This window comes from Malus sylvestris, chromosome 10, assembly GCF_916048215.2.
Source record: "Malus sylvestris chromosome 10, drMalSylv7.2, whole genome shotgun sequence".
Classification (NCBI taxonomy): domain Eukaryota; kingdom Viridiplantae; phylum Streptophyta; class Magnoliopsida; order Rosales; family Rosaceae; genus Malus; species Malus sylvestris.
The window spans coordinates 36,930,180-36,941,823 of NC_062269.1; the positions used below are offsets into that span (position 1 = coordinate 36,930,180).

Genomic DNA, 11,644 nt, shown 5'->3' on the forward strand with positions numbered 1-11,644 from the left:
AACCGATACAACCAGAAGCTGATTTTCATCAACTTGACATTCAGGTACCGTTTGGTACGTGAGACGGGATAAAACAGAATGGAACGCGACGTTCCGTTTCACGTTTAGTGCACCTAAAACGGATGGAAAGTGTTATTCCACGAGACGAATTTTTTGTGAATTTTCATTCCGCCTCAACCCCCTGAAACGACTCGTTCCACATCTATGGAACACAAAATTATAACCTCTCTGTCTCCTTCTTCCTTGTTTCCATCTGAGGGCATATTTGCTCCCTTTCCGTTCCGTTCCGTTCCACCCGTCCCATTTCGTTTCGTTCCGTCCCGTCTGCATACCAAACGATACCAAGGCATGAGCTTTGGAAAGCTCATGGTGCAATGAAAATTCTACAAAAGATTTTTGGTTGAAAATTGAAATTCACAAAACCGAGTAAAAACAGAGCGAAAAATGCGATTGTTGAAAAGGAAAGGTGTGCCAAAAGACTCGTTTGTCGCACATACAACAACACTCGAACAGAGAAGAAACGAAACTACCAGGCGTGTCAAGATATTCTTCTTCTTTTCTTTGTTACATATTACCCTATTTCATAAGAACAAGGAAAAAATCCGCAGTTCATTCACGCAGTCGACTCTTTTCGCAGGAATACAGATCTGAAAACGGAGACTAAACATTCTTTACAATCAAGTATCGACCGCCAACAAATAATTAAGAGAAAAAGATAAAAACTACAAGTCGCTGTACATGAATCAGACGGGACTGGACCGTACCATCCTGCGTCTTCCCTCCCGAACCCGAAGGGAAGACGGAAGAAGTCTTTCCCGTGTCATTTACAGAGGAGAAAACTTCAAAATCTGCTGGGTTTCCTTTATTATGCTAGGTAGTTGTAAATTTGAGGGTTGTTCTTGTCCCGTTCTAGGTACTCCCGGTCAATCAGGCTTTCAATCCTTTTCTTCAAATCTGCCGGCTTTATCGGAAATTTAAGCTGCTCACCAGAACAAACACCAGCACCACACAATTTCCCTCAATATTTTTCCTTACTCATTCCTTATTTCCAGGCCCGTAAATGCTGATTTATATAACTGAATGGATTTGAATGAAAAAAATCAAATGACTTTTTACTTACCTGTTGGAACAGTTCTGTTATCAGAAGAGTGTGACTCAGCACCTTCCTAGTTTTCATTATCCGAACAATAGCAGCATCAACCTGCAATGCACCAGGTTACACAAAATTTTCAATCTAAAAGACAACAATCATTGGGGTGCGACCAGCACGCGAAATAGGGAAAAATCTGGAACACAAAGAAAGGTTGACCTGATATTGGCGGTCTTGGAATACTCTTTCAGTGGTGCTCGTGTTCTCCTCCACTGTTTCCTTCATTTGGATCGCATTCACCTGCATCCATCAAAATAATGTAAGTAAAATCATGGGAGTGATCAAAATAAGGTCACCCTGCAGTGAACCTAAGTGGTTTTTAAAGCACAGGAGAAAACTGAGAGGACAATACTTTCATATAGACAGATTTACTTTTATAACTTCTCAGATTTAGACGTGTTCTCTGCATATGCAGCTTGAGACCTTTTTGATAACCATTTTTCATTTGGGCTAATGGACATACAAATCAAATTTACCTTTATGCGGTACAGAGGAGCAATGAAAGTGTCATTGAACGTAAATGTATCACCATCATCCACGTCTCTCCCTTTGGGAAACTATAGCACAAATTAGAAAAAGGAAAAGGACAAAGAGTAAGGATATGACCCAACATTTCCAATTATGTTACGGACAGAAATTTTGCATATGAATCTGGAAATTCATCCAAGCACCCACCTTTTGTAGGACACGAACTTTTCCACATGCAAGGGACTGCAGAGTTCTTCTCAGTTCCTTGTCCTCAATGCCAGTTGAATCCTTAATGTCTTCAAGGCTTAGCTTCTCAGCGTCATTAAACAGCATCAAGACAACAGTCTGGCAAACCAAACGATTATAGTTCAATCACTTACACAAGTAGAATTTAAAGAATTCTACTGGATAACAAAGAATTAATGCCAGAAAACAGAAGCATAATGGCCTTGAAGTGACCAACCTGAAACAGAGAAACTGCAAGCTCCTTTTTGCCTTTAGGAAAATCTGCTTTCAAGACACAGTGACCTAATGAATTTTGCCACATTAAACGCCTACCACTGTACTTGCTTAGGTAAAACTCCTTGAAGATATCCTGTTGGACAATGAAAAATGAGAGTCAGAAGATTTACTAAGCACAATAACCTCGCCAGTAATGAAAGCATCTGTTAAGTAGCATGTATACCTGGTATACATTCAATTCATGAGGAAGTCTAACATCCATGGGAGGATACGTTGGCCAGTACCTGTACCAAAGCACCACTTAGAACTCCTAGCAGATATGGAGAAAATAAATAATGTAAGAAAAATAAAAGTCAGGTTATAAGTTAAGTTCTTCGCAATAGGTTCCATATGTTCTCTCACTAAAATGTATATTCTTAATAATAAGGTCTATGCACAAACTAATACGTTTAAATAAATATAGTATAAATCTTGTTTGACAGAACGCAATGAGGAAGAATTAGTTGGATATGACATATAAATCAAATTCACCAAACTTTATAAACAGTTTTAAAGTAGATCCAACTATTATAGGAAATAACAAAATACTTTGAAGCATACCCAGTTGTAAGGACATGAACACTCATCTCAATCCCTGATGGGAGTTTTGTCCTGGCCTGGGATGATTGTCTGAAGGACTCGTTTATCTCTTTTGAGAGTTCAATATCCTGAAAAGATGTACATGCAATGAAAGAATTTAATACCCTTACATATATCTCTGGCCACATGTGAATCACAAATCCATTCCTATATAAAGTAAATATGATTTTGAGAACTGAAGAAAGTAAATGATACATAAAGTGCTTATGAATCCCAAACTAACTACAAGAGCTCATATACAAATGGACTTTGTTGACCTCAGCCCAGTGCTAAATATTTACTTTTCCCCTGTTGCCCACCAAAGAAAAGAAAAAAAAACTACAACCCATAACATGAGGAACTCAACTATATAGAAAGTTCCTTTCCGTTTGTTTTACCATCAATAAATATGGATTTCTTGGAGGGGAGGCTTAGCCTCACAATGGGCTAGCAATAAAGTAAAACATTCAGAATGAGAATCCAATTGTTCCTTCATTTCAACTACCCTTTCCTCCTGTGATGCATACCAAACAACACGAGAGAAGAACACACTCCTCGGGGGGGTGCTTAGCCTCGCAATGGGCTAGCAATAAAGTAAAACATTCAGAATGAGAATCCAATTGTTCCTTCATTTCGACTACCCTTTCCTCCTATGATGCATACCAAACAACACGAGAGAAGAACACTCCTTCGCTGGGCCGAGGGGGGGGGGGAGTGCTTAGCCTCACAATGGGCTAGCAATAAAGTAAAACATTCAGAATGAGAATCCAATTGTTCCTTCATTTCGACTACCCTTTCCTCCTATGATGCATGATGCATACCAAACAACATGACAGAACACACTCCTCTTCATCGTTCCTACTTTTCATTCCTTTCGCAACATACCCTAATCCATCCTCCCTAGTTTCCTTCCCAAGTACTAATCATAGTGTTACACGAGCAAAATGGTTCACTTAAACCCCCTGATGTGGTAACGCATATTGTAATCAACTAATGGCTATCAATGGGCTAGCAATAAAGTAAAACATTCAGAATGAGAATCCAATTGTTCCTTCATTTCGACTACCCTTTCCTCCTATGATGCATGATGCATACCAAACAACATGACAGAACACACTCCTCTCCATCGTTCCTACTTTTCATTCCTTTCGCAACATACCCTAATCCATCCTCCCTAGTTTCCTTCCCAAGTACTAATCATAGTGTTACACGAGCAAAATGGTTCACTTAAACCCCCTGATGTGGTAACGCATATTGTGATCAACTAATGGCTATCACATTTCTTCAAGATACGTGTTTCATGTATCCATGCTTTGCACAGCTAATCAAATCTATAATCTTTAACAAAATCCAGCAAGAGTACTCGCCAAAAGATAACGGTGAAAAAGTAAAGCCTAGAAAATACGTTAATCATGCTGTCAATTACACGACCTTCCAGAATCCAGCATGTAACGTGGAGTAGATTAAATTAATACAAGAATTCATTAAACTTGGCAGTTAAACAAGCCTGTTTGAGATCCTTTTCCATATTTTACATCCTACAGAGATAAGCAACGTTGGGCCTGGAATAAGTTTAAGAACTAATCAACCCAGACAATCTTGACCTCACTTTTTTATGCCTTAAAAATTGCACTCTATAAAAGTTAATCTGATGCATCTTGTCAATCCAAAGAAAAGTAGATCAGCAAGGACAAATTCTGCCACCTCCAATTTTGGCATGAAATACTGGAGGCAATAATAATTAATCACTGCAATTAAACATATGACTTAGAAAATATACATACCTTAAACATTCCTTCGAGTTTGTTTGTAAACTGACTGCCACACTCAGTCTTCAGCTGTACAGAGATGAAATTTGGTCAGTACAATCAAGTGACAGAGATCTCATTTAAATATAAGTCATAGAAAATCAAAATCCATTATTTACCTTGGAAATCATAGACTTCTCTGCGTCAATAGAAGCACTCTTTCCCAAAAGTAGCCTTTTTGCAAGATCTTTCTTATAAAATGCTTCAAACACGTCCTTACCCTGGATTAAGAAAAAAAAAGAACCTTAAATCAGTATCTAGACAGACACAAGCAACAGAGTAACAAGGGTTTGCAAGCATGGATAAGAGAAAACATGTTTACAAGAAATGCTAGTTAACCCAGTAATCAACTCATTAATTTGGACATTAACACTTCAATCTTACCTGTATAAACCTGAATAAAACCAAGACTTTGTCAAGCATTCCCTCCAATTCCTCTTCAGAGGTACCCTTATTCCCAGCACGAAGCTTCTCGTCCAAAAACTTTGCTATCAGCTCAGCAGGTCGGTTCTACAATAGGAAAAAATAAACTCTTGATCAAACATGTCTATTTAGATCTATAATGAGCAGTGCATTAAACTTGAATTCAAAACACACTGGAAAAAAGTGGGGAAGGGGGGAATGTAAATGGAATTAAACTGGCTATATTCAACTGAAAGAAATCTATAGATGGTTATTAAATGTTATAACAAAAACTTATCCAAACTCTTATCATGTATCTAGTATCATTTCTTTGCTAAATTCTGCCTTTCTTATGTCGCATCACTTGAAAACACGTCAAGATTTCCCGTTGTAATATGAAGGAAAAGAAACACAAGAAAACATGGCAAAAGTCAATTAGATAAAAGACTACCTGTCGGAGATTAATTAAATGCTCGAAGGCATCCTTTATGGTGTTGCAGAATACTTCATTCTTGAAAAAGCTTTCTTCCCATATAGTGTCAAGAGAAGCCTTAAATTCCAAAAGAGAAGCAACCATTTCTTTATCTTTCTCTTCATCCATGATAATGCCCTGCCCTGTCCTCCGGATGTATGAGCTAAGTGCTTGCCTTAGTGATTCAAGGGCATTGACTCTGGAAAAAAGAGTGTGCATCCTTTGAAGGTCCTCAATGCGATTCCCATCCATCAGCAATGTGAAACCCTATAAGAGAAACCATAAGTACCTAAATTCAATACATAGGGGTAGAATTCAAAAACTTAAGGACAGAATAATAAAGTTCATGGCAAGATAAAAACCTTGTCGAGAATAGCTGGTATATGGCGATCTAAAAGCTGTTTTTCCGCTGTTGCAACTAATGGCTTTCGTGTACTTGCATCCAGGTAGATTAAACATCTTTCATGTTCTTCATGCAACCTTGTCTGCAACATATTATCCAAATATCTCCAATGGTAGGCATAAGTCATCATAGTGACAAAGAGACAAGCTAGATAGGTGCAAAGTAATTGGAACAAGTCATTATGTTCAAAAAATACAGATGAAAAGAAAAAATTGCTGAAGTAAATAGGCCTCATGAAGACTTGAGAGATGGAGAAAGAAATATGCACCTCCACATGCTTCAAGTAATCCGGAACATCTGCTTGCTGCATATATTTCATGCCTTCAGCAGCATAGAATTCAGAAGTACACTCAAGAAATGGCTTCTCAAAGCTTTCTGAGTAGATTCCTAAAGCTGTAAACATCTTCAAAAGATGGTTAAGCAGAGTCCTAGCCACTGCTTCACCTAATCTGGAAAACCAAGACCACAACATTGTAGATTTTACTAGTTGCAAAAGCAAACCCAACAAATTAATAAAGATTCTTGTACTAGTTAATCAATCAACATTCAAATCTTAGGTTTTAATTAACACCTGGCCACTAAGCTTTTTACTTTTAAGGTGCAAGTGCTCTATGGCACACCACATATCCTATTATTACTCATCGCCTACCCATAAATAAGACAAAAATTTGGTGCTAAAAATGTCTACCCTCACAGACCCAACATCACGGAAGAAAAGGTTATATAAAATTATCATATTATTGTACACAAAGTCAGTTTCTAGGTAAGATGATGAAAGGCACAATCTTGGCTATATATAATGAACTTCAATATGCGAAGTTTCCTTGTGAAACAAGAAAGATCCAAACGCCTACAACATATAACATATGCCTACAAACATTCATCCATCAAAACCTCACTTAATTGACCCCCAATCCAACCATACAGCCTAAAACCCTCACTCACCTTCTAGAAATAGAAGAAATCTGGGAAGTAAGGACTTAAAATTTATGGTCTTGAAAGTTTACGATCATTTTTTGGACCTGCTTTTTTACAAACCAACCCACCACGAAAGTTATCTAATCTGTCCTACAACCTACCATTAATTGAAATTGGCGGAACATAACTTACCTTTCTTTCTCGATCATTCTTAAAAGGCCGGTGACAGTTTTGTGCTCAACTTCTGGAGACAGAGAAAGGTGTTTGCGGAAAAGCTGCAATCCCATGTCCCACAACGAACGCACATTTGGAGTTTGTTTCACGTATGTCCTATCAAGATATAAAGCTATACCACGAATCATTAACATCTGGTCACAAAGGTCCTGCCAGCATCTCTCAACAAGTGATAAAAAAACCACTAAATCTGGGCTTTGGCCAACCAAAGATTGCAGCGCTGCAGCTATGTGCCTTTCACACTCCTTCTCAATTCGTTGATAAAGACTTCCTCCCATCTTGTGCAGGCAGAGATCATTAACAGCCTGAGGAGAACATGTTTTGCTTTCTGTTAACCCTAGTGCATGGAAAATTCATACTGTAAAACAAAGATAAATGTGGTTGTTCTACCTGATAAAGCTTCTCCAAGTCACAAGAATCAGGTTTCTTTAAGAATATAGCAGAAATAGCTGATTTCAGCTTTGCCCATGTTTCCTCTTCAAAATTTGTGGGTAACGTGGGTTTAGCTTCATTGAGACAAGCAAAATGAACATGTAATTAGTCAGTAACCTTTTTCAAAATGCAGTCAACTTGCAAAGCAAAATGAGCATGTATTGGTGAGTAACTCTCTATCTTCATGTTTAAGTGTAGGCATGTCTATGAGTTTGTGTGTGCAGAAGCCAGTACAAGAACTTGCTGCTATGAAACCAGCAAACCAGCCCAAATACCAGCAGTCTGGAACTTATGTCATATCAAGTAGAAACACTGTACATTTGCGAAGTTAACAAGTATTGTGTACTGCAAAATCCACTCTTAACTAGAATTGCAGAAAAAGCTTAAACTCTAGTCCAAACCCAATCATGCTAGGAAGAACATTACCCTATGTTTGAATGGGGAATGTCAAAAGTACCAAGGAACTTTAAACTCAATTGTGAATAATATACTACAAGGACACTACAATGATTCGATGAAATACTCAAGCTATAGGTCATGCAAAACCCTCACTTTGTTCATGCACCAAATACTTCCTAAACAGAGAGCATCTAGGAAAGCAATGACGAAACCTAATTATGACTACTATAAACAGAATTGGAACTTCCATAGTTCAATGACTGACCAGAAAGTGGACAAGGGAGTTCTTGCCATCAAAATCAGCTAGCCAATCACAGTAACCGCAGACGAAACAATTTCATCAGAAGCATGTAAATTGCATGGGACACGCACGAGATTCGAGCACCAATGTCAAACTAAATTTGCAGAAGTACTAGCATGGAAAGAAAATTAAGGGCAAATACACATTCAAAAACATAAAAGAGTTTCTTGATTCGCGCCTTGCAAATGATACAGGTTGAAATTTTGCATAAAACCCACATGAAACTGAAGTATCCAAGTTAAACCCCACCTCTCAATTCCAACTAATTTCACAAATTGCAGACCATCAAACCCAAAACCTAATTTGAGAAATTGCCCTAGTCCTCAAACCCCAAAGCAAAATCAATGATCCTATCCAATACTACAAAACCTAGAAATGACTATCTGAACCCAGTATATCAAAATTAGCCCCAAAATACGACACCGTATCAGGATCGAGAAGGCGTACCTTTGACGAGCTTGATGACAAGCTTCTTGGTAGAGGGCTGAGGGGGCTGCGCCTTTTTGCGGGACAAATTGGCGGCGATGCCTCGGGGAGAGGGGTCGTCGGGCTTGAGATCTTCGTCGAGGGACATGGAAGAGGGGTCGAATACGGCGTCGTTATCGGGGTCCTGGGACGGGTGAGTGTGAGGGTGGTGGTGGTGATGGTGGTGGAGGCCATTTTTGCTGGGATCGAGGGAACCGGCCACCGCCTGCGACTTGGCCTTTTTCATGGGTGGGCCGGCGGAAGAAGGGTTGAGAGAGGAGGAGGAGGAGGAGGAGGAGGTGCCGCTGTGGTTGATCGCTGAGGAGCGTTTGTTGGGGTGAGACATCAAACTCATCAACAGCGCATTGTAAGTGAAAGAGATGAGAGAGAAAGTGAGGAGAGAGAAAGCGAGACGAAGATTTGAGAAGGCAGCAGCTGAGATAGATAGAGCCCGATACGAGACAGAGATAGAGAGAGAAAGAGAAGAGAGAGAGTGTGTGTGTTAATTCATTTTTTTTTTTCTTTTTTCTTGCATTAATGACCAAATACCTTTTCGAAAATAATGACTAAGATTTTTTTTATGAGGTTTTATGATTTTTTTTTGGATAAATGATATCGTTAGATGTTTATTTTTTTAACAAAATATATTATCTACACTTAGAAAATGAAATATTAGTGGGTTAATTGTTAATTATTAGACGGGAGAGTGATTGTGAGAATTGAATTCACATCAAGGTGCATACGCATGATTATTTTTCAAAACAATTAAGCATCATCGGCTAATTTACTTTTTTTTTATCCATAACATTTTGTGTGGTTTATATTTTGTTAATGTTGTTGTTTAGATTGTTAATGTTATTAAATTTAATCTTTTGGTTGTAACTATCTAGAATCATAAATTTTGATAAGAAAACGTATATAGTTATTACGAACGCAATCAAGTGTTTGTTAATGTTTTGAAATTATTCCCGCATCTTTAAATGTGTGATTGAAATCAAGACTTGAATTTAGAGTCCTTCCGTACTCTCCTCACAATGCCAATTTGACATGTTGACTGGTGAGGGTGATGATGAGGGTGAAAGTGTTGGGTGAGACCAAGAGATAAAATTACATTATGTTTAAAGGTCTTGATTTCTTTTAATGTAGCAAGAAAAATGTTGAACGTGATAAAAGGATCAAATTTGTCCAATTCAACTGTTAGATTTGTTATATAGAGGAAATTATAGCAGTTGTTCCTCAATTTTAATCAAATTGGAGTAAAAATCATGATCATTGGTTCTTTAACTTCTTAAAACGTGCAGCTATAGTAATTTTCTTCAATTCAATTAGAATTTCTGTCAAAATGAGTCACATTTCATGCATATGAGTTGAATCCAGGAGCAAATATGAAAAACCAAATGAGAAAAATTGTGGCAGCGGTCCCTTAACTTTAACACAACTGGAGAAATGGTCTCTCAACTTTAACTCAATTGGAGCAATAGTCCCTTAACTTTAACTCAATTGTAGCAATGGTCCTTCCACATAACTCATTTTGACGGAATTCTAACGGAGTTAACGAAAATGATCATAACTACACGATTTTGATGGGTTAAAGGATCAATGATCATAAATTTTTAGCTTATGAACCATTACTCTAATTGGGTTATAGTTAAGTAACCATTGCTCAATTTTCTTAAAGTAAGATGATCCAATTTAATTGAGTTTTCATGAACCAGTCTTGGCCATTGGGCCACAGATTGCAGCCCCAAAGAATTCCGGCACTAAGCAAAGATAAGGGCAAGGCCCGTAGGGTAGCCCTATAGCAAGGTACTGTTCACTTCAAATAGTAAGTACTCTTGTGCAACTTCATTCATTAGGCCAGGATAATGACGGTACTATTCACAAATATATATATATATTAAAGTTTTTAGAGACCCTGCGTAAAGCGGGAGCCTTGTGCACTGGGTACGACATTTTTTTATTAAAGTTTTTAGAGAATAGTTAAGTTATTGGATAATTCGCAGATATGTTAAATTTTTGATGCGGGATGAATAAAGGATGATTGGGTATTTATAGGAAAAAATGTAGGCTTAAATGTTATAATGGTCCTTGTGTTTTAGTTATTGAGTCAATTTAGTCTCTGTGTTTTCAATTTGGCTAATATTAAGGACATTTCCATCTAATATTTCTAAAAAAATTCATAAATGATTATAAACTTAGTTATAAAATTATTTATTTGATTTAAAATATATAATAAAATTTAAAAATAAAAGAAAAAAATATTCTCCTCCCAACTCTCCGACTTCCTTCCTAACGTTACTTCCCTCTCTTTTCTATGTCATAACCTTAAGTTTTTTTTCTCTCATATGTGTTATTTCTTGTTGATTTGCATTTTTTTTTTGTAAAGAGAAAAAATAATTATATCTCTTATAATTTTTCTTATAAATTTTTTAACAAAGATTGAATGAAATGTCCTTAATTGGCTAACATATTTAAACACAAGGACTAAATTGGCCAAATTGAAAACATGGGGACTAAATTGACCATATGACTATAACACAAGGACCATTTTGACATTTAAGCCAAAAATGTATAATCTTTTTTGTATTTTCATAAAGTATAACTTTAATTTTTTTTCCGTATTTTTTCTTTTGTTTTAATTTTGAACTTCGGAAATTATTACACCGGTGAAGATCGGACCACAAGCATTTACCCACGTATCCAGACGTTTGGGAAGTTGCTTTTTGTGCTGATGCAGTCCACGCGACAATAGATGTTGTTGGCACTCTCATCCCTTGCGCGTGTAATACACATGCCAGACACGAAAAGAAAAAAACAAAAAAAACAAACAAACAAACGTGACTAACGTTGATGGAATGCCGAGCCTTAAATTAACGGGCATTTGGACTGGCATAGCTTGACCCACCCCTTGCCCTCCTTTTTCGGCCCGCTGTTGGGCAATTGCTTTGCCCTTGCCCAAAGGTGGAAACGCTCCAAGGATCGAGCCAATTAAGACGGAGGGCAGCCCACTTTTTTTTTTTTTTTGAAATCGGGCAGCCCACTTTAGTTCACTTGTAAACCCTAATGAGCTACCACCAAAGGCCGAAAAGTGCTCGATAAGTTTTAGCATGAA

At 37.5% G+C, this 11,644-nt stretch overlaps 1 protein-coding gene across 1 annotated transcript; it reads right to left on the reverse strand.

The window, feature by feature from the left end:
- Window positions 1-536: 536 nt before the first annotated feature.
- LOC126587800 (cullin-4-like) lies at window positions 537-8,984 on the reverse strand. The gene is made up of 17 exons (XM_050252876.1): window positions 8,515-8,984; window positions 7,326-7,441; window positions 6,894-7,240; window positions 6,052-6,232; window positions 5,743-5,865; window positions 5,360-5,647; window positions 4,891-5,016; window positions 4,626-4,727; window positions 4,483-4,536; window positions 2,681-2,787; window positions 2,304-2,364; window positions 2,082-2,213; window positions 1,826-1,963; window positions 1,627-1,707; window positions 1,310-1,390; window positions 1,121-1,201; window positions 537-979 (listed from the first exon to the last, which is right to left on the reverse strand). The coding sequence occupies exons 1-17, from the start codon at window positions 8,885-8,887 to the stop codon at window positions 866-868; spliced, it is 2,505 nt and encodes an 834-aa protein (XP_050108833.1). The 5' UTR covers window positions 8,888-8,984; the 3' UTR covers window positions 537-865.
- Window positions 8,985-11,644: the final 2,660 nt, after the last annotated feature.